Genomic DNA, 24,133 nt, shown 5'->3' with positions numbered 1-24,133 from the left:
ATAAATAGGCCATAGTGGCGAAATAATTACAATTTAGCATTAACACTGGGGTGATAGATGTGCAGAAGATGATGTGCAAGTAGAGATACTGGGGTGCAAAGGAGCAAAAAAATAAATAACAATATGGGGATGAGGTAGTTGGGTGGGCTATTTACAGATGGGCTGTGTACAGGTGCAATGATCGGTAAGCTGCTCTGATAGCTGATACTTAAAGTTAGTGAAGGAGCTATAAGTCTCCAGCTTCAGTGATTTTGCAATTCGTTCCAGTCATTGGCAGCAGAGAACTGGTAGGAGAGGCAGCCAAAGGAGGAGTTGGCTTTGGGGATGACCAGTGAAATATACCTGCTGGAGTGCGTGCTACGGGTGTGTGCTGCTACAGTGACCAGCTGAGATAAGGCGGGGCTTTACCTAGCAGAGACTTATAGATGACCTGGAGCCAGTGGGTTTGACGACGAATATGAAGTGAGGGCCAGCCAACGAGAGCATACAGGTCGAAATGGTGGGTAGTATATGGGGCTTTGGTGACAAAATGGATGGCCCTGTGATAAACTACATCCAATTTCCTGAGTAGAGTGTGGGAGGCTATTTTGTAAATGACATTGCCGAAGTCAAGGATTAGTATGATAGTCAGTTTTACGAGGGTATGTTTGGCAGCATGAGTGAAGGATTCTTTGTTGCGAAATTGGACGCCGATTCTAGATTTCATTTTGGATTGGAGACGCTTAATGTGAGTCTGGAAGGAGAGTTTACAGTCTAACCAGACACCTAGGTATTTGTAGTTGTCCACATATTCTAAGTCAGAACCGTCCAGAGTAGTGATGCTGGACGGGCGGAAAGGTTGAAAAGCATGCATTTAGTTAGAGGCCACGGAAGGAGAGTTGTATGGCATTGGAGCTTGTCTGGAGGTTAGTTAACACAGTGTCCAAAGAAGGCAAGATGTATACAGAATGGTATCGTCTGCGTAGAGGTGGATCAGAGAATCACCAGCAGCAAGAGCAACATCATTGATGTATACAGAGCAAAAAGTCGGCCCGAGAATTGAACAATGTGGCATCCCCATAGAGACTGCCAGAGGTCCGGACAACAGGCCCTCCGATTTGACACACTGAACTCTATCAGAGAAGTAGTTGGTGAACCAGGTGAGGCAGTCATTTGAAAAAAACAAGGCTGTTGAGTCTGCCGATAAGAATGTGGTGATTGACAGAGTCGAAAGCCTTGGCCAGGTCGATGAATACAGCTGCACAGTATTGTTTCTTATCGATGGCGGTTATGATATCGTTTAGGACGTTGAACGTGGCTGAGGTGCACCCATGACCAGCTCAGGAAACCAGATTGCATAGCGGAGAAGGTACGGTGAGATTCAAAATGGTCGGTGATCTGTTTGTTAACTTGGCTTTCGAAGACCTTAAAAAGGCAGGGTAGGATATTTATGGGTCTGTAGCAGTTTGGGTCTAGAGTGTCTCCCCCTTTTAAGAAGGGGATGACCACCGCAGCTTTCCAATCTTTGGGGATCTCAGATGATACGAAAGAGAGGTTGAACATGCAAGTAATAGGGGTTACAACAATTTCGGCTAATAATTTTAGAAAGAGAGGGTCCAGATTGTCTAGCAGCTCTTTCAGAACATCAGCTATCTGGATTTGGGTGAAGGACAAATGGGGAGGCTTGGGCAAGTTGCTGTGGGGGGGTGCAGGGCTGTTGACCAGGGTAGGGGTGGCCAGGTGGAAAGCATGGCCAGCCGTAGAAAAATGCTTATTGAAATTCTCAATTATTGTGGATTTATCGGTGGTGACAGTGTTTCCTAGCCTCAGTGCAGTGGGTAGCTGGGAGGAGGTGCTCTTATTCTCCATGGACTTTACAGTGTCCCAGAACTTTTTGGAGTTTGCGCTGCAGGATGCAAATTTCTGTTTTAAAAAGCTAGCCTTTACTTTCCTAACTGCCTGTGTATATTTGTTCCTAATTTCCCTGAAAAGTTGCATTTCGCGGGGGCTATTCGATGCTAATGCAGTACGCCACAGAATGTTTTTCGCTGGCCAAGAGCAGTCAGATCTGGAGTGAACCACGGGCTAAATCTGTTCCTAGTTCAATTTTTTTTTTTACGGGGCATGCTTATTTAAGATTGTATGGAAAGCACTTTTAAATAATAACCAGGCATCTTATACTGACAGAATGAGGTCAACATCCTTCCAGGATACCCGTGCCAGGTTCATTAGAAAGGCCTGCTCGCTGAAGTGTTTTAGGGAGCGTTTGACAGTGATGAGGGGTGGTCGTTTGACCGCATACCCATTACGGACGCAAGCAATGAGGCAGTGATCGCTGAGATCCTGGTTGAAGACAGCAGAGGTGTATTTAGAGGGCAGGTTGGTTAGGATGATATAAGGGTGCCTGTGTTTACGGATTTGGGGTTGTACCTGGTAGGTTCATTGATAATTTGTGTGAGATTGAGGGCATCAAGCTTAGATTGTAGGATGGCCGGGGTGTTAAGGATTTCCCAGTTTAGGTCACCTAACAGCACGAGGTCTTAAGATAGATGGGTGGCAATCAATTCACATATGGTGTCCAGGGCACAGCTGGGGGCAGAAGGTGGTCTATGGCAAGCGGCAACGGTGAGAGACTTGTTTCTGGAAAGGTGGATTTTTAAAAGTAGAAGCTCAAATTGTTTGGGCACAGACCTGGATAGCAAGACAGAACTCTGCAGGCTATCTCTGCAGTAGATTGCATCTCCGCCCCCTTTGGCAGTTCTATCTTGTCAAAAAATGTTATAGTTAGGGATGGAAATTTCAGGGATTTTGGTGGCCTTCCTAAGCCAGGATTCTGGGTTGGCAGAGTGTGCTAAAGCAGTGAATAAAACAAACTTAGGGAGGAGGCTTCCAATGTTAACATGCATGAATCCAAGGCTTTTTCTTTTACAGAAGTCAACAAATGAGAACGCCTGGGGAATGGGAGTGATGCTGGAGGATGTAGGGCCTGGATTAACCTCTACATCATCAGAGGAGCAGAGGAGGAGTAGGATAAGGGTACGGCTAAAGGCTATAAGAACTGATCGTCTAGTACGTTCGGAAAAGAGAGTAGAAGGAGCAGATTTCTGTGCGCGGTAGAATATGCATAATGTACAGGACCTTGAGATGCTTCTTATGGAGCCACTCCTTAGTTGCCCTGGCTGTAAGTTTCGGGTCGTTGTCATGCTGAAAGACCCAGCCACGACCCATCTTCAATGTTCTTACTGAGGGAAGGAGGTTGTTGGCCAAGATCTCTCGATAAATGGCCCCATCCATCCTCCCCTCAATACGGTGCAGTCGTCCTGTCCCCTTTGCAGAAAAGCATCTAAAAAAGCTCTAACCAAAAAGCTCTATTTTTGTCTCATCAGACCACATGACCTTCTCCCATTCCTCCTCTGGATCATCCAGATGGTCATTGGCAAACTTCAGACGGGCCTGGACATGCGTTGGCTTGAGCAGGGGGACCTTGCGTGCGCTGCAGGATTTTAATCCATGACGGCGTAGTGTGTTACTAATGGTTTTCTTTGAGACTGTGGTCCCAGCTCTCTTCAGGTCATTGACCAGGTCCTGCCGTGTAGTTCTGGGCTGATCCCTCACCTTCCTCATGATCATTGATGCCCCACGAGGTGAGATCTTGCATGGAGCCCCAGACCGAGGGTGATTGACCGTCATCTTGAACTTCTTCCATTTTCTAATAATTGCGCCAACAGTTGTTGCCTTCTCACCAAGCTGCTTGCCTTCTGTCCTGTAGCCCATCCCGGCCTTGTGCAGGTCTACAATTTTATCCCTGATGTCCTCACACAGCTCTCTGGTCTTGGCCATTGTGGAGAGGTTGGAGTCTGTTTGATTGAGTGTGTGGACAGGTGTCTTTTATACAGGTAACGAGTTCAAACAGGTGCAGTTAATACAGGTAATGAGTGGAGAACAGGAGGGCCTCTTAAAGAAAAACTAACAGGTCTGTGAGAGCCGGAATTCTTACTGGATGGTACGTGATCAAATACTTATGTCATGCAATAAAATGCAAATTAATTACTCAAAAATCATACAATGTGATTTTCTGGATTTTTGTTTTAGATTCCGTCTCTCACAGTTGAAGTGTACCTATGATAAAAATGACAGACCTCTACATGCTTTGTAAGTAGGAAAACCTGCAAAATTGGCAGTGTGTCAAATACTTGTTCACCCCACTGTATGACCAAGCTGGAAGTGGAAACTCCAGCCCAGCCACAATCCTAGAGGTTCACTGACGATCAACCTCCTCCTTCACATCTGACTCCTGATGATCAACCTCCTCCTTCACATCTGACTCCTGATGATCAACCTCCTCCTTCACATCTGACTCCTGATGATCAACCTCCTCCTGCACATCTGACTCCTGATGATCAACCTCCTCCTTCACATCTGACTCCTGATGATCAACCTCCTCCTTCACATCTGACTCCTGATGATCAACCTCCTCCTTCACATCTGACTCCAGTGATCAATCCAGAGAGTCTTCTTTTTTGGGGAATCCCGATGGATGACGTCATCCAATAGGCCGTCATCACCACCACCACCCACAAGTTAATTGTCATTCAGGTTATCAATGGGTAGAGCATTAACAATATGTCCTGTCTGGTAACTTGTCTCGTTCAATGGATTTACATTGGCAGGTGCAAAGGGGGAACCCCATTGAAAAAACTCAGTCCATTGCAAACTGCGGAAACACTTTTGGAAGTCTTTAACTGCATCAAAGTCTGTGGCCTGTGATGTTGGGACAAATGATAGTCCCTTATTATACAAGAGACAAAATTCATCAATTCTACAGCACAATGCCAGATTCATGTCTTAAGTGTAAAATTAACAATGACTCAATAATCAATGCCTTCTGGGAATGTTATAACGTCCAAAAAGTTATGGGGGGAGTTAGAAAGTTGGCAGTCAGAAGTACAGTTATACAATGTAAAATTACTTTTAATCCGTCTGTCTGCATATTTCAAAACATGGCATTTGAGGGTGCAGTGAGATACCCCTGGACGTACCTTTCTCGTCAATCATCTTAAATATTATACATAATTAAAACCTGGAAATCAACCAATCCTCTGTTGTTAATTCAAAAGAAAGGTAAAATGCTTTATTATCTAAATGTTGGAAGTCAGTGGGCAATGGAGAGAAATTAAATGGTGCTGATGCGGGCAATGGAGATGGGGGTGTGTTCTAGTGGGTCTGGGCAGGTGTGATGTAGTTAATGGAGATGGAGGTGTGGTCTAGTGCGTCTGGACAGGTGTGATGTAGTTAATGGAGATGGGGTGTGTTCTAGTGGGTCTGGGCAGGTGTGATGTAGTTAATGGAGATGGAGGTGTGTTCTAGTGGTCTGGGCAGGTGTGATGTAGTTAATGGAGATGGAGGTGTATTCTAGTGGGTCTGGGCAGGTGTGATGTAGTTAATGGAGATGGGGGTGTGTTCTAGTGGGCCTGGGCAGATGTGATGTAGTTAATGTTTGTATGATATTGTTGTTTGTATGTGTATGTTTTGTATTGTTTATAAAATATCAAATCAAATTTAAAAAAATGTCCAATGCAAAGTAACACACCACAGTTCGATTTTTGTTGTTATTACATTAAACCAATCAGAATTCAGAAGAATGCCAAAGTCAGGTGTGATGTAACATGTAACCTATGATGTAAACTACAACAGAAATAACTTCAAATGTATACCTTTAAATTAAACCAATCGTTTGCGCTCATGACTTGAGTTATTAAAGTAAACCACAGTTTTGAAAATACATAATGCCATCAAACCAAAAATCAAACAATGTTATCTATATGCAGTTATCTTAGCCAGCCAGCTAACATGAGCTATTTAGCCAACTAGCGAGCCCAACTACCGGAGACCAGTTAGAACCCAACTAAGAGTTTGCAGATCAAAAGAGCAGAAATATACATAATGATGGCAGGGAAAAGCCCCGACATCCAAAATACACTGCTCAAAAAAATAAAGGGAACACTTAAACAACACAATGTAACTCAAAGTCAATCACACTTCTGTGAAATCAAACTGTCCACTTAGGAAGCAACACTGATTGACAATAAATTTCACATGCTGTTGTGCAAATGGAATAGACAAAAGGTGGAAATTATAGGCAATTAGCAAGACAGCCCCAAAAAAGGAGTGATTCTGCAGGTGGTGACCACAGACCACTTCTCAGTTCCTATGCTTCCTGGCTGATGTTTTGGTCACTTTTGAATGCTGGCGGTGCTCTCACTCTAGTGGTAGCATGAGACGGAGTCTACAACCCACACAAGGCTTCAGGTAGTGCAGTTCATCCAGGATGGCACATCAATGCGAGCTGTGGCAAAAAGGTTTGCTGTGTCTGTCAGCGTAGTGTCCAGAGCATGGAGGCGCTACCAGGAGACAGGCCAGTACATCAGGAGACGTGGAGGAGGCCGTAGGAGGGCAACAACCCAGCAGCAGGACCGCTACCTCTGCCTTTGTGCAAGGAGGTGCACTGCCAGAGCCCTGCAAAATGACCTCCAGCAGGCCACAAATGTGCATGTGTCAGCATGTGGTCTCACAAGGGGTCTGAGGATCTCATCTCGGTACCTAATGGCAGTCAGGCTACCTCTGGCGAGCACATGGAGGGCTGTGCGGCCCCACAAAGAAATGCCACCCCACACCATGACTGACCCATCGCCAAACCGGTCATGCTGGAGGATGTTGCAGGCAGCAGAACGTTCTCCACAGCGTCTCCAGACTCTGTCACGTCTGTCACATGTGCTCATGTGCTCAGTGTGAACCTGCTTTCATCTGTGAAGAGCACAGGGCGCCAGTGGCGAATTTGCCAATCTTGGTGTTCTCTGGCAAATGCCAAACGTCCTGCACGGTGTTGGGCTGTAAGCACAACCCCCACCTGTGGACGTCGGGCCCTCATACCATCCTCATGGAGTCTGTTTCTGACCGTTTGAGCAGACACATGCACATTTGTGGCCTGCTGGAGGTCATTTTGCAGGGCTACTTCCTAATTGACTATAATAAAATTAACACATTGTTTCCATGTGTCTCATATTCACTACATCAGAATAAACTGTCATCCGTTTTAGTATCAAAATATATCAAATTAACCTGAAAAATGACTCAATGTCCCCCTCTGGTGGTGAAGAAGTATAATACACCTAAACTAACAAAACCGGGCTAATAAATTTGCTGGTGTTCATGAGTTATAAAACATATACTTTACACATTTGTCATAAATTACCTGCATTGATGAGACACAGTGTGGATGAAGGATCAATAGTCGACAGGATAAAAATAGCACTCCTAAAGACGATGCATTTTCCAGTTAGCTACCATCTTGAAAGAGGGAACTTTAGCATAAAACCCACATGGAAAACTGAGATTTGGCAAATAACATACAAAGAGAGGCTTATTTGACGCCAAACCAACAACAGTAATTACTAAAACTTAAATTGCTAATGTATGATTTAAATGGTGGATTTTAAGATGTAATGTCAACTTTATACATTTCTATCCCAGGGCCACTCAATTTTCAAATTCTCCAAAAATCTGTTTTGGATTACCCAGAATCCCACACCTTTATCACTGAGTGTATTACACTGGGTGTAATGTAAACAACATGAGCAATGGTCTAAGATACTGCATCCCAGTGCTAGAGGCGTCACTACAGACCCTGGTTCAAATCCAGGCTGTATCATAACAGGCTGTCATTGGGAGTCCCATAGGGCAGCGCAGCATCGCCTGGGTTAGGGTTTGTCCGTCAATGTAAATAATAATTTGTTCTTAACTGACTTGCCTAGTTAATAAATATGTAATAACGGAAAAACATAACTGTTTGTACTTATAGGAAACCATATCGTGATAACAACTAGGTTAGTACGTTTTTAACCACACTGTGTTGTTACACTGGTGAGTAAAAACTCATGCTCCCTACAGTTTAACTTTTTGTCTGAAAATTAAATATACATTTTACTCAACTACGTTACCCATTCCAGTCAACAGATGACGAAATGCGATTTTAAGGCGATCCTGCTGGTGTGACGTATATTCTAGTGGACGGAACGCTTCTTTCAACAGCAGCAACAGTTAGTCAGACACCTCCGTAGCTTGCTAGACAAAATAGACGAACCAATAAAGCCCTTTAGACGCGTTCGTGTATATTAGCCACTGTGTTTTAAACCCAGATCTGTTGTGTAACGTAGTTAGTTATCCGTTTTAATATCATATTTACGGTTGTTGTTATTAGTCAGCTAGTGGGCTGGTTAAGTTAGCATTAGCCTAGCTATCTAACATTCCCGACCATGAGCTCACTAAGCTACTCTCCTCCTGCTAAAGAAGAGGAGGTCTGCTGGACGGAGAAAGAGGGACTGTGGCTGAACGTTGTCGTGAAAGAGGAAGAGGAGGATGTCACAATACAAAATCAAGTAGAGGGTGAGGCTGTTACAGTGAAAGAAGAAGAGAAAGACGTTTCAGTGAAAGAAGAGGAAGACGCGTTCAGAGTGAAAGAGGAGGATGTTACAGTAAAAGAAGAGGAGGCAGAGAAAGAGGAGGATGCAGTTTTTGGAGTGAAAGAGGAGGAGGGGGAGATGACTGTCACATTGGAAGAAGAAGAGGATGAAGAGGAGGAAACTGAATATCTGGGCTCGGTTTCCCAAAGGCATGTTAAGGCGTCCAATGGTTCTAATGATGAACGTGCCCTGATTAACACTAGTAAGTACTGTCTTAAAAACAGAGGTACAAACTCTGCAGTTGTTGAACTGATGTTTGGTGTTAAAGGGGAAATATGCAATTGCTACATTCCATATTTGGACTTTTAAATTATTTATTTATAGCCATTGATTCTTGAAGAATATAACACATTCCTCATGAGCTTAGTTCAACTTAGTTCAACCCCATCAGAACCACAAATAAGCTTTTTTTACTCAAATGTTTAGAAACAATGTAAACCAACAATGTATATCCTCAACATGGTTAAAACTATAATGTTGATATCATGGATGGTCAGTCCTTGCATCCGTAGGTCTGTCTATGCATTTGAAAGTAGTTACATTTCTCCAATCCCATCCATCTTCCACCACCTAAACAGTGGTTATTATTGTTGTTATTGTTATTGTTTGAACTGCAGATTGTTTGATTTGATTTTGTGGCTTTTTTGAAGGGGCAACCTAGGATTTAAACAGCAACAAAATGGCTGCCCAGAGACTTGGTTTGGTTAACAGCTGAGGGATGGGGGCTGGAGAAATGTAACCACTCAAATTCATAGAGAAAGCTATTGTAGCAACCGTAACCCAAAACCTAGCGACCTTGTCAAGAAGTAAAGACATCTTGGCGTAACAGTTATAAGGTGTTGGCTTGTCAGTCGCTGGACCCATGTTTGCATACAGCTCAGGGGCTCCCCCTGAATTGACTACACTATGAATACAAGGACTAGCCATCCATAAGGTCAAAATGATAGTTTTAACCATATGTCGAGGCTATACAGTGCTTGTTTCTCAAACAGTGGCGTTATACAAGCTTATGATTGGTTTCCGGTGGGGTAATACAGTTGAAACATTTGAGGCATTTATAAGTTATATTCTTCAAGAATCAATGGTTATATAGTAAATGGGTCTTTATATAACTGCCAGTGTAGATTTCCTGTGGGGGTCAAATTGTTAGAGCTGTTGATAAGTCATTAGCTGTGTTAGAATACTCATACTAACCGTACTATTTGTGATGTTAATTGAGTATATAGTATGCTTATTGGTCATAGTATGATTTAGTATGCCAGAAGATCCCGGATGTCGTACTAAATTCGCCAGAATGACGTAAACACGCAGTACGTTAGAGCCCATAATGCAATTGTTCAGGAAATGGGCGTGGCTTCACATTGTTTTCAGATTTGAAGGAAATGGCTGAAAATATTCAGCCGAAGTCCGAGAGCCGATACAAATTCATTGTTTTAACTAATTATGACAAATGTTAAGCAATATAATAAAGTAATGACTTTTCAAATAAGTTACCTTACACGTTATTTTGGCTGACAATTTGTTAGCATGTTATTACAGCAGTATGCACCGGTATGTTAACTAGCTACCTAACGTTAGTTGGCTACGTATACATCAAACTTGCCAGTATATTAACTATATTCTATCTAACTACCCAAGTTTATTGTCTTGATTATTCCCGTCAATCTTAGCTAAATGGTATAGTCGTTCTCAATGGACATTCGGGTGCTTTCATAAATCCTCTCTGGCCATCTACTCCGATTTCAAAGCACTCTCGTCTGTGTACCATCAGAGCAGAATAATGAATTTACTAGCGCTCAACACCGGTTGAATATGACCAAGTGTCAGTAAACGGAGGCAAAAAAAGAAGCATCATTTAAATGGTTTTACAGCAGTACGGTTAGTCACTCTGGATAACATGAAAACTGCCTAACCAGCTCTGCTAGGGCGAGTAAAGTGGTAAGAGTCTCATTTGTGTCTGGAAGTAGCTAGCAAGCTGAGGTCAGAACGGTCAAATCAACCCAACTCCTCGGCCGGAGCGGCCAGTGGCTCCGAGAGAAACGGGATGAATTTACAAACGGACAATCTGACAACACTCTGAATTTATGAAGCACTCTGATATTCAAGATTGAATTTAAAAACACAACCTGAAGTCGTAAAATGTCTAACTAGTAATGTGTTATGCTAACTAGCTAGCAAGAGCACACACTTCCGGTAGACAGGAGAAGAGCGCTCAACTGAAAGGATACGGTTCGGTTACAGTACACTACAATTAACTAATAGTATGTAGTATATACTCATTAAGTATGTAGTTACAGTATACTACAATTAACTAATAGTATGTAGTATATACTCATTACGTATGTAGTTACAGTATACTACAATTAACTAATAGTATGTAGTATATACTTAATGAGTATGTAGTATACAGTATGTTAGTATGGGTATTCAAACACAGCTATTGTATAATATTCTAATCAGCATTTATTTTCAATGCCGTTACATTAAAGGCGAAACTTACCTACATTCAATAACATTTATAAATTGTTTGAAACCTTTGTCTTAAACCCTTCTCAAAGATAGAGCCTTGACGGATTTGTGAAAATGTTTTAATCATAAAACACTACTTGACTTTCCTTGTATTTATGGCAGTGTAGTTCCCTTAAGGGTCACTCAACTTTGGTACAACATACAATGAGGAGTCGCGACTTCGGTTGAAGGATCTAAAATCACACCTGAAAAGGCCAATGAAATCCGCGCCTGGATGGAAGTCCCGCCTTCCACAGGTGATGAGCGTTAGGCTCGGATTCATTCCTTCAATTATTCCGCTCTTCACCTCGGTGTGAACAGGAACAATTCATGCTACTAAAACAGACAATTGGAACACGAGACTGTCTTACGTTGCTCCAACTAAACTGACCCTTAGTGGTAGAGCGTGATCACCCCCTGGACTTTGTGTGGTTCTCATAGTTTCCTAATCACAAACAATGTCCTGGCTTTAGCAATGAGTAAGATGGCTAAAAATGAGACCGAGACAATGAAAGTTCAGACTGAAGTAAAGTTGGATTTATATTCACACATTCTGACATTGGCCAAAAGCCATTTAAAATTGTATAAATAAATAACTAACTCAATGTTTGTCACAGAAAAATAAGTCATTCAAAGTTAATTAGTGTAATTTTTTTCCTTAATGCGTTTGAGCCAATCAGTTGTGTTGTAACAAGGTAGGGTTTTCTCACTTTCTAGTAGGCTTATTTTGAAGATATGGCAAATAGGAGTGGCAATGTTGTGCGCTATTATCCTCAGTCATTTTCCATCCAAGATGTCAGACCCCGGTGGCCTGAAAAAGAAAAGGACAACCTCACACTCTAGGAGCTCAGATGCAATAATTTAATAACCTGATATCAACATTTTCACAGACAAGCTGTCTTCATCAGGGTATAATGACAAACACTGCGGGTAACTGGTTTATATTGTGTCAAAGGACACACACAAATGTCTGTAATCATGTCTGAGTGTGGCCTGATATCATTGGTTAATTTACAGATATAAATAGATAGTGTAAAAACATAAATGGATAGCATACGGTCGTAGATACAATTTGGCTCCATAGACCTACAAACATTTTACAATGAATAGCAATATTACAATAATGGCTACGTTGAGACCGACGGGAGCAAGGCTCTTTAAATTAAAGATCCAGGCAACCTCTTGTTTTTAACAATAAATTGTCGAGGTCATCCCCTCTCCTAGGGAGGGTGACGTGTTCGATGCCGATATAATGTAGGGACGAAATCAACGGGTTTGCTTCCAAAAAGTGGGTCGAAACTGGATATATACGTTTTACCACAAGGACAAGTTATAAGATAAATAACTGCCTTAGTGGTGCACATGATAACACCTTTGATTGGGATCTGTTTCCCTGTTTGGGGGTGTTTGAAGGATCTACATTTACAAGTGCCATTGCATTGAGCACAGCCATTACATTTGTAGTTTCCATCCGGGAGAGGTGCAAATAGACGTTGTGCAGGAGTATTTGGGGGTGGTAAATCAGAGTTTAGTAAGAATGCAAGAATGCTTGGTTTTTGCGAGAATGTCCTTGAAAGAGATCATTTCTTGATTTTTGTACCCCCTCTCCTGTGTCAAATTGTTTTTTTGCATAATATTTTGATTCAAGAGTGAGACTCTCCTTTAGAGTCTATGTTATTAGGTCTATGTTGTTGTTAGGTGAAGTTATGGGTCCTACAGTAGGTGTATGTTATTGTTAGGTGAAGTTATGGGTCCTACAGTAGGTCTATGTTGTTAGGTGAGGTTATGGGTCCTACAGTAGGTCTATGTTGTTGTTAGGTGAAGTTATGGGTCCTACAGTAGGTCTATGTTGTTGTTAGGTGAAGTTATGGGTCCTTCAGTAGGTCTATTATGTTGTTAGGTGAAGTTATGGGTCCTACAGTAGGTCTATTATGTTGTTAGGTGAAGTTATGGGTCCTACAGTAGGTCTATGTTGTTGTTAGGTGAAGTTATGGGTCCTACAGTAGGTCTATGTTGTTGTTAGGTGAAGTTATGGGTCCTACAGTAGGTCTATGTTGTTGTTAGGTGAAGTTATGGGTCCTACAGTAGGTGTGTGTTACTGTTAGGATCTTCCAGTAGTTATCGATGTTACTAGTAATGTGAAAACAAGACAGAATATGAGTATTGTTGCTCACTTGACTGTATTAAGACAATTGTCAAATAATTTAACAGATGTCAATTATTGTACAACTTCATGGGTTTGCTTTGGGCATCACCTTTTACCTCCAATTAACAGTGGATTTCTGCTGTTGTGGGACTTTAACCATCTGTCTGACTTTGTCGTTCACACAGGAGAGAGATGTGACTATCCTGGGTCCTCGGGGGAGTCTCAACAACATCATGATGCTGAAGATGCAGAGAAGAGTCTCTCCAGATCAGAACACCTCAAGAAACACCAGCAGAGACACACATTGAATAATCCTTACTGCTGCTCTGACTGTGAGAAGACCTGCAAATCTAAATCAGAACTTGAAATACACCGGAGAATCCACACAGGAGAAAAGCCGTACCATTGCTCTCATTGTGGAATGAGTTTCTCTAGATCATATTCATTGAAAACACACCTGCTAATTCACACAGGAGAGAAATCTTATAGCTGTACTCAATGTGGGAAGAGTTTTACTACATCTTCCAATCTGACTAAACATCAGAAAACACACACAACAGAGAAACCTTATAGCTGTGATCAATGTGGGAAGAGTTATGTTACATCTAGCTATCTGACTTTACACCAGAGAACACACACAGGAGATAAAACGTATAGCTGTGATCAATGTGGGAGGAGTTATGTTACATCTAGCTCTCTGACAGTACACCAGAGAACACACACAGGAGAGAAACCATTTAGCTGTACTCAATGTGGGAAGAGTTTTACTACATCTAGCTCTTTGAAGGTACATGAGAGAACACACACAGGAGAGAAACCATGTACCTGTACTCAATGTGGGAAGAGTTTTACTCGGTCAAGCTCCCTTGTAATGCACCAGAGAATACACACAGGAGAGAAACCATATAGCTGTAATCAATGTGGGAAGCGTTTTACTCAGCCAAATGGACTGATATTACACCAGCGGACACACACAGGAGAGAAACCATATAGTTGTACTCAATGTGGGAAGAGTTTTATTCAGGCAAGCTGCCTGAAAGTACACCTGAGAACGCACACAGGAGAGAAATCTTAACACTGCTCTGACTGCAAAAAAGTTTTGTTAGCTTAATTTAAGTGATTTAAAATCGCACCGGAGAATAGACACAGGAGAGAAATCTTATAGCTGTGATCAATGTGGGCAGAGTTGTACTACATCTAGTCATCTAATTGTACACCAGAGAACACACACAGGAGACTTTGATAAAAGTTCTCTGATCAAACATCAGAAAATACATAGCTGAAGGATATGTTTTAATAATGTCACAATGTAGAACCCTAAACATTTGTCCCCTGTTCTATTGATTTCAACATGGTATGGAAATTAGCCTCAGGGGAAAATCCATGCTCTGAAATGAAAGAGTACTATTTATGTGATTTAACAAAAAGTGACTAACAAAAAAAGAGTTACACTTACCGCGTTGGTGACCTACTTGAATCAAAATGCAGCACTTCAAAATGTAGCGATCTGTTTTCTACAAAGGTTCCTCTAACACATTATTCCCAGATTTCGTGTGGTTTTTGAGCTGTTTAACAGGGCGTGCAATCTCATCTCCCCCTTTTTCGCACAATCTATTTCAACATGATATCGATGAGTCATGACAAATACAGTGGGGCAAAAAAGTATTTAGTCAGCCACCAATTGTGCAAGTTCTCCCACTTAAAAAGAGGCCTGTAATTTTCATCATAGGTACACTTCAACTATGACAGACAAAATTAGAAAAAAAAATCCAGAAAATCACATTGTAGGATTTTTAATGAATTTATTTGCATATTATGGTGGAAAATAAGTATTTGGTCAATAACAAAAGTTTCTCAATACTTTGTTATATACCCTTTGTTGGCAATGACAGAGGTCAAACGTTTTCTGTAAGTCTTCACAAGGTTTTCACACACTGTTGCTGGTATTTTGGCCCATTCCTCCATGCAGATCTCCTCTAGAGCAGTGATGTTTTGGGGCTGTTGCTGGGCAACACAGACTTTCAACTCCCTCCAAAGATTTTCTATGGGGTTGAGATCTGGAGACTGGCTAGGCCACTCCAGGACCTTGAAATGCTTCTTACGAAGCCACTCCTTCGTTGCCCGGGTGGTGTGTTTGGGATCATTGTCATGCTGAAAGAACCAGCCACATTTCATCTTCAATGCCCTTGCTGATGGAAGGAGGTTTTCACTCAAAATCTCACGATACATGGCCCCATTAATTATTTCCTTTACACGGATCAGTCATCCTGGTCCCTTTGCAGAAAAACAGCCCCAAAGCGTGATGTTTCCACCCCCATGCTTAACAGTAGGTATGGTGTTCTTTGGATGCAACTCAGCATTCTTTGTCCTCCAAACACAACGAGTTTATTTTTTTTACCACAAAGTTCTATTTTGGTTTCATCTGACCATATGACATTCTCCCAATCTTCTTCTGGATCATCCAAATGCTCTCTAGCAAACTTCAAACGGGCCTGGACATGTACTGGCTTAAGCAGGGGGACACGTCTGGCACTGCAGGATTTGAGTCCCTGGCGGTGTAGTGTGTTACTGATGGTAGGCTTTGTTACTTTGGTCCCAGCTCTCTGCAGGTCATTCACTAGGTCCCCCCGTGTGGTTCTGGGATTTTTGCGATCAATTTGATCCCACGGGGTGAGATCTTGCGTGGAGCCCTAGATCGAGGGAGATTATCAGTGGTCTTGTATGTCTTCCATTTCCTAATAATTGCTCCCACAGTTGATTTCTTCAAACCAAGCTGCTTACCTATTGCAGATTCAGTCTTCCCAGCCTGGTGCAGGTCTACAATTTTGTTTCTGGTGTCCTTTGACAGCTCTTAGGTCTTGGCCATAGTGGAGTGTGACTGTTTGAGGTTGTGGACAGGTGTCTTTTATACTGATAACAAGTTCAAACAGGTGCCATCAATACAGGTAACGAGTGGAGGACAGAGGAGCCTCTTAAAGAAGAAGTTACAGGTCTGTGAGAGTCAGAAATCTGGCTTGTTTGTAGGTGACCAAATACTTATTTTCCACCATAATTTGCAAATAAATTCATTAAAAATCCTACAATGTGATTTTCTGGATTTTTTTTCTAATTTTGTCTGTCATAGTTGAAGTGTACCTATGATGAAAATTACAGGCCTCTCTCATCTTTTTAAGTGGGAGAACTTGCACATTTGGTGGCTGACTAAATACTTTTTTGACCCACTAAGTGTTGCATTCCTTTGTTTAGCGACCCCTACATTTCAATGCACCACTCCAAAATGTAACGGACTTTCTTCTGCAGGTTGTCCTCTAACCAGTGAGGTAAAAGATATCTCCCATTTCCATGTGTTTTTTTAGTTGTGTTATTTTCAACAGCACGTACAACCTGATTTCCCCCCTAATTGATAACAGTGATTTATTGCTACTTGTCTTTATGGTCGTTTTTTTCAATTACTTGAAAACCACTTAATTTCAACGTACTTGCAGCCTATACACATGGACGCAGTATAATAAATTGGTCTATAATCATTTTTATTAACAATCTTACATCAGTCCAGTATTTCTTTACAACATCCAAGTGCTAATTGTCTTTATTCCATTACTGAAGAAGCAGGACTGAAATCACCTCATATTTCAAACATCCAGCATGACAAAAGATAAATGTTTTGTTATTCCATGCCTCACCATTAAGTGAATTATTGCCAACACATATTAACAAAGGGGTGTACATTTGGTTTTGATATTTCATCTTTACAAGTCATGTAACATTTAGTAATCGTAATTATTTATGCTACCAACTGACAATTTTTGGGTACTATTATATTGATGTTGTTGCCCTGCTTTTAGAACATCAGGGTTCATTCTCAATGTGCCAACCCAAATGTACTAGAGCATGACATTGGGGACTGGGCCCCGATCCAACAACATGCCTATCGAGTGAACCCTGAAAAGGGAGAGAAGCTCCGCAGTGAGGTGGAACTTTACTATGGATATTGCAGGAGTTGGTTGCTGATTGTCTCAAGGGTGGGCAGTCAACACGTTTTGCGTTTAGCCAGTGCGTTGCCATTGATCCCAATTTATTTTGACTGCACGTTTGTCTGTATTGGTGATTAGTTTTGTTTGGGCTCGTTTCAAGGGGACAAGAGTCCTAGAAGCTAGTGAGTTTTAGGAAGACGAGAATTCTAGTGGGGGAAAAATTGGATATATTTGTTGTCTTTGGTTTTCCATTTATGTTTTTAGGTTGGACTTTAGCACGTATAGGTCGTTAGCACGTAGGAAGCACTGATTGGTGTCACCTCTTTAGTCAGTATGTGTTACACCTGGGCTGGCTTGTCCATCTCGTTAGTGGGAAGGTGGTTCACCTGAGCTGGTCCAGGTTCTATTTAAGAGTGTCTGGCCTAGTGCTCCAGTTGTCTTGATAGATGTGGAGAGTTAACACCTTTAGTTGAACTACCTTTTTTGGTCCTTTAAGTTTTGTTTCCCTCTTCTTGGACAGATTTAGTAAGTCTCATGGTGGGTGTCTTTTATGCCCCAGTTGTTTTACGAGTCAACTTTCAGTGGACACTCTCATAGTGTCTTTCAGAACCCCTTCTAAAAAACAAGCTTGTATTTTGGGTTGGATATTGCATCGAATTAATATATTAAATCAATGGCATTTCCTTAGGGTGCCCATTAGTCTTTCAGTTGTTAGCCCTCTGTTCTGTACTAAATATTTCTGTTTATTTTCATTTTATTATTTGTTTTTTCCTGTGAAGCCATTGTGTTGCAACCATGTCTGAAATGTGCTGTAAAAATAAAGCTTGAGTTGATTTCAACAAATTAACCCAATGACTGGAATGGTGAACACCACCTCTGGCTCTACCAGGGGCTTGAGGTCTCCCACAGCTCTGCTTATGTCATGTTCTGTGGCCTTGCCATTTCTTGACTGCCCCTGCAACACATAAATAAACACATTTAGTCATATAAAACACTCAAAGTAATGGATATGGAGAATCTATGTCTTCAGTTATGCCTGGCACCTAAATGTGACTTCTGATCACTCCAAACTGCATTAGGTCTGGATGCACAAAAGTTGCAAAGTGCTGCATTAGGTTTAGATCTGCCAGGATGGGCACTGTGTTTGGAATTTCAGTCAGGCCACTGAATATGCGTAAGCAATGTGAAGAGATGGGTTGAATGAGTGGGGAAAAGTACATTTGTCACAAATTACATTCATAATATCAAATAACAAATGCATGTGCCTGAGGGGAAATTAACTTTCATACAGCCAAAAGGGGGTGAGAAATTATACCAATATCATTGCAACTTGCACTAATGTAAATAAACATAGATGATGGAACATATTCCCTTTTACTTACGTGATGAACTGCTAAGGGAACATACATATTTACCATCTAAACCATGTGTGACCTCTCTGGCTGTAGAAGTGTTCTTCCTAACCAGTCCCTCAACAGCTCTCTGACTGAGCTCCACCCTCACTGGGTCTTCAGAGGAGAGGAAGGCTGAGGAGGGTTGGAAGGATCAATCAGTCAATAAAGTGTAGAGTTGCTGTCTATGCTGTCTGACAAAATCACTATTTTAGTAGTTCATTAAAGTAAATGAGGCTTTATGACTGCTGAATACCAACAATCAATCACTTAGATCATGTATTTTCAGGTAGAGATACATCCTTGGGACGTCCCTAGCCCATTGAAGTTGACATTTAAAATGGTTAAGGTTAAGGTTAGGGTTTAGGGTAGGGATGTCCCAAGGATCCCAGATAGCGTTGACCATCATGCATTCTTCTGTCTCTTTAACATAGCAGGTGTAAAATAAACAGACAAGACAAGTAGACACACAGTGCATTATGGTCATTGTAGTTTAAAAAATAGCATCTAATTATTCCAATCTGTATGTGGGGTTGTTAGAGAAGAATGTGATTGTCAGCCCTAACAATCCATTCTAGCAAATCATCAGGCTCTGAAAATGGCTTCATTGATGACGTGTTCCTTCTATTCCAGGGGAAGAGGAACAGAGGAACTTCATCAATTCCACTCCTTCATCAATACAAGCAGTGAAGATCTGAAATTCACCCCCACCTTTGATGTGCATGAAACAAGTTATCTGGGCATTTTGATAAAGAGGGAGGGGTGTGGCTTTAGCACAGACCTATACAGGAAGCAGACGGACAGGAATTCCCTTTTATGCGGAGACAGCTTCCACCCTACACCCCTAAAAAAGAACCTCCCCATCACCCAATACAGTTGCACACACAGGATTTGTAGTACACAGTGTGACTATGACAAACAAGCCTACTGTCTGGATGAGCATTTCAGACAGCGGGGTTACCCAGAGGAATGGCTGCATGACGCAAGTGATTGTTATAAAACTACAGTGGTGGGTAAAGTACCCAATTGTCATACTTGAGTAAAGAAAACATTTAAAATGTCATTTTAATTTTGTCAATTTAAAATAAAAACATAACTATTTGTACTTATAGGGAACCAGATCGTGGCTACAACTCAGTTACTAAGTCTTTAACCACACTGTGTTGTTACACTGGTGAGTAAAAACTTATGCTTCCTACCCTTTAACTTTTTGTCTGAAAATAAAATATACTTTTTTCTCAACTGCGTCCAGTCAGCAGATGGACTAGATGGCCGCCCATTGTGACTCTGTCAAGAATTCAGCTTAGCAAGTTTGTATGAAGATCTGGTTATTAAATGGGTACATAGTTAAATAGTAATATTCTCTAAAACGCTCTGGTGGCAAACTTTGCTGCCCTTTTTCAAATTGTCCACATGGCTGGGGGAACCTATTCAAGTAAGTAAGTAAATAGATTTTGAAAATGTAAAAAACAACGATGTATTATTAGCTAACTAGCTACAGTGCAGGCTAACTCAAATGAGCTGCTAAATGAGCTAGCTAGTTGGCTAGCTAGACAATTTCACGTTCTGTATGGATAGATAGCTACGTGAATTAAATATCACCATCTACCTAACTTCATATTAACTAGCTATCTAGACAACTTCCAATACTGTATAGATAGATAGATAGCTAGCCAACTAGCTTCTTCAAAGAGGGTGCTGTTCCCTGGCAACACCATACACTACACTATGCACAACCAAAGGCTCTTTTAAAAGGGTGCTGTTCCCGGGCAACACCATAGACTACACTATGCACAACCAAAGGCTCTTTTAATTAACTTCTTATGGCTGGGGGCAGTATTGAGTAGCTTGGATGAATAAGGTGCCCAGAGTAAACGGCCTGTGTGGGAGCAAAACTCATGACCATGATTACATTTCCATTATTAGCAGAATTTAGGCTTTCCATTTTGAAGAGCTGAGACAGAATGGCTATATAAGGAATGGAACATATAGGACCAGGGCCCCACTACCAATATAACCTATACAGCTGTCAGATGTGGGAGTTAACAAGCAAGCTCTGAGAATGGAAAGATAATAATGGAGAAATGTCAAGGGAAGCTATTTTCATATAGAGGGAGGGGACTCTATATGTTATGCAAAGACAGAATCCTATAAAGGCAGGACTCTGTAATATGAGAATTTTGTCTCTTTCCATGGAGGGGCTCGGCTCTGTTACGTTTGTGATAGGGTCCTTCCATGGAAGGACTCGGCTTTGCTACTTTGTATTAAAGTCTATATTGAATTCACAAGTTCTTGTAAGAGTGTCATATTTCTGAGACAATTTTCCACGACACCACTACTCATAATGTAACTAAACCTGGGGAAACCGTCCATCCGTTTTCCCTCCCTTTGTGACGGGATGAGGCCTGATGCTCAGAGGATCCCCTCTCTCTGTGCAGGGATGAGGCCTGATGTTCGGAGGATCTCCTCCCTCTGTGCAGTGATGCTAGCTGCTGAGAGAATCCCCTCCCTCTGTGCAGGGACACTGGCTCTTTGGAGGATTCCCTCCGTCTGTGCAGGGACACTGGCTGTTTGGAGAATCCCCTCCCTCTGTGCAGGGACACTGGCTGTTTTGAGAATCCCCTCCCTCTGTGCAGGGACACTGGCTGTTTTGAGAATCCCCTCCCTCTGTGCAGGGACACTGGCTGTTTGGAGGATACCCTCCCTCTGTGACGGGATGAGGCCAGATGCTCGGAGGATCTCCTCCCTCTGCACAGCAACTTTGGCTGCTGTGATAATCTGCAGGTATAATATAGAGCATATAGTCATTCCCTAAAAAATCAACCACTTCGAATCTATAACATCATTGACACATACACTGAGTGTATTAAACATTAAGAATATATTCTCTTTCCGTGACAGACTAAACAGGTGAAAGCTATAAACTCTTATTGATGTTAATTGTTAAATCTTCTTCTCAGTGTAGATGAAGGGGAGGAGACAGGTTAAAGATTGATTTTTAGACAATTAAGACATGGCTTGTGTATGTGTGTCATTCAGAGGGTGAATGAGCAAGATCAAGGATTTAAGTCCCTTTGAACAGAGTATGGTAGTAGGTGCCAGAAGAACCGGTTTGTGTCAAGAACTGCAATGCTGTTGGGTATCAAGAATGGTCCACCACCAAGGGAGGGGGGGGGGGCAACTCAATAGGAATGTGTTCTTCATGTTTTATTCACTCAGTGTAGATCAATCCCTAGCATATCCTTTCATTTGTATGTGTACTGATACTGTAAATATCTAAAATTATTAAAATACATTATAATACCGTAAGCCTCCCTGCTGCAGGGGCTTTTCCTCCTACAATTTTGAGCTGATTTTCTTCACTTTAGCAATATTTTGTATCTTTGTTATATTTCACATTTATTGTGTTTGGAATGGCCCTGTTACTACAGCATTTGATGTAAGCATGTAGGGCAATTACCAATAATGCTCACTGACTGAACATTCAAAATTACCATGTCAATTAATGACGCATTCACATGCCATCGGAAACTTGAAACCTCAAAGTTAAAAAGAATGTAAGAAATTAGAGTAAAGCTTCCTACTGGTTGACACTTCACAAGTGGGAAACTTGAAATCATCATTCCATAACGAGTTAGCGAGTCAGAAATGTCAGAATTTCCTCGACTTGAAGGGCCTTCTATGATGTAGGGCAGGTCAGTAACCAAATTATTTTACTGTGCCCAGGGGCACACAGACTTTTATGGTCACACAAGTTGCCACCGGTGGATTCAAAATGAGTAGCCTAACAATTATTTACATGGCCCCAGGTACATTTGCAATCAAATTATTTTTCTGTGAGAAATCAATAATAGTTGCACACATAGGGTAACAGTCAGCAATTGACAGTGAGCAATGAGCAAGATAAACATAGACGGGAAGTTGACAATAGCTTATTATTAGTGTAAATAAATTGTATTTCTATGGTTGCAGTCCTCAAAGATTGAATTGCATTGAATTGAATTAATGATTTACCGCCCGTAGGGTGGCGTACCGCTAGTCATCATTATTATAATCACCATCTCAATCATTATCACCATACCATCATAGACTTATTCTTCTGTATCTGAGACTCATCTGACACTACCTTAGACATGGCAGTCTGCAACTCAATACATTGCCCCTGCACGGTGTTCAGCGTCCCCTGCATGTGGTTAATCGACTGCTTAACATCATTCAGCAGGATCTGAATCTCAAGCCTGCAAGAAATCAGGTGGTTCAACATAGTGAGATGACGAGAGGCTTTAGACCCTGCCGATTGGACCAGCTTTAGGATTCTTTCTCACTTAACACCAATCTTATTAGCAATGTAACTTTGTGCAGAAGATGTTACTATAGTGTTATTTAGAAGAAAAAAAGTGTACTTTGTCAGGCGCCAAAAGGATGACGGGATGTCTCCCTGCTCCAGTGAGCTCTGCTGGCAGGTCTTGCTCACTGTTGGATGAACGGGAGCCAAATTAGAGCAAAAATATCTATAGTTGTTCGGCAATGAAACATTCATGGCATAATGGGGATTGTTCTTCACTGTGAAAAGAATAACAGCTGGGGTTTACTTTCTCACTTTTAGATAATGTAATACAATCTTGAAACCCATCAGAAGTGTAGTGCTTACCTCCATGAAAATATTGGTCCATGTTATTTATGGCTGCATTGTCCACTAGTTCCAACTTGTGATGAGATGGTCTTGATGAAACGATCAAGTCAAAATTTTGTTACACATTTCAGAGATAGCATTAACAATTGTACATGAACAATTGCATTAACAATTGCACAGTGCTTCCAGATTTTGAGGTATCTTCCTTCTGAGGTATGTAAAAAAAAATCTGGTCACATGAAAGGTATCCATGATTCTAGACTAAGCCAATCATGTATGTGAACCATCCTATGGGTCAGCAATGGAATGGTTGCTACACAGCTTTCAGGCGACTTTATGTCTTGGGCCTGGATGAACCATTGAAATACAAGTAATATTGTGAATTTGCGATGCATAATTGCCATTGTAATTTGGAATATTCCATCAAAGCTATTTATTTTGACAGACAAAACAACTAACTCTTACGATTAATCACCTGACTTGAGTAACTTGAGTTCGGACATAAAACATTAAAAGTAGGCTATAGCTTGACGCATATCCTTACCTTGGACAAGCATATCCAAAAGGCCTATCCAGTCGTGCGTGAAGATACCTTTAAGCAGATAGAAGCGGGGCACGGGTTGAGACACGCTCGGTAATGTGAATCTGTAACACTGATACAAAAGCACTTTTCATTTATAATTTACACTGTAGAATGACCTGCAAGCCAATCAGAATCTAGTTTTAAACAATAACGTGGGTTCCATGGAACGTCACAAACGTATTAGGCCACTTGCGTCACAGATTACAGTCACTGAACATGGGTTTAATAGCTATATGTACAGTATATGCACATCGTATTTAATTGAGATTACATTTACTGCACCACTGTAATTATATAGCCTAATCCTATGAGGATCATATGTGAAATGTCAGAATCATGGCACATGAAAACATAATTAAATAGACTGCAGATTATATAATTCACTGTGACACAATATCCA

The 24,133-nt window shown here is 41.4% G+C and overlaps 1 protein-coding gene and 1 long non-coding RNA gene across 2 annotated transcripts; one reads left to right on the top strand and one right to left on the bottom strand.

Annotated features, from left to right (window-relative positions):
• The first annotated feature begins 8,053 nt into the window (after window positions 1-8,053).
• On the top strand, window positions 8,054-17,973 carry LOC129860423 (zinc finger protein 664-like). The gene is made up of 2 exons (XM_055930810.1): window positions 8,054-8,700; window positions 13,338-17,973. The coding sequence occupies exons 1-2, from the start codon at window positions 8,292-8,294 to the stop codon at window positions 14,225-14,227; spliced, it is 1,299 nt and encodes a 432-aa protein (XP_055786785.1). The 5' UTR covers window positions 8,054-8,291; the 3' UTR covers window positions 14,228-17,973.
• Window positions 17,974-17,993: 20 nt separating this feature from the next.
• Window positions 17,994-23,940, bottom strand: LOC129860425 (uncharacterized). Its single transcript, XR_008760373.1, has 4 exons — window positions 23,695-23,940; window positions 23,169-23,239; window positions 18,542-22,990; window positions 17,994-18,081 (listed from the first exon to the last, which is right to left on the bottom strand). It is a non-coding gene; the product is annotated as an uncharacterized LOC129860425 (long non-coding RNA).
• Window positions 23,941-24,133: the final 193 nt, after the last annotated feature.

Source organism: Salvelinus fontinalis, chromosome 8, assembly GCF_029448725.1.
Source record: "Salvelinus fontinalis isolate EN_2023a chromosome 8, ASM2944872v1, whole genome shotgun sequence".
NCBI lineage: Eukaryota > Metazoa > Chordata > Actinopteri > Salmoniformes > Salmonidae > Salvelinus > Salvelinus fontinalis.
The sequence above is the reverse complement of the archived record's forward strand: the minus strand, read 5'-3'. Positions and strand labels throughout refer to the sequence as shown.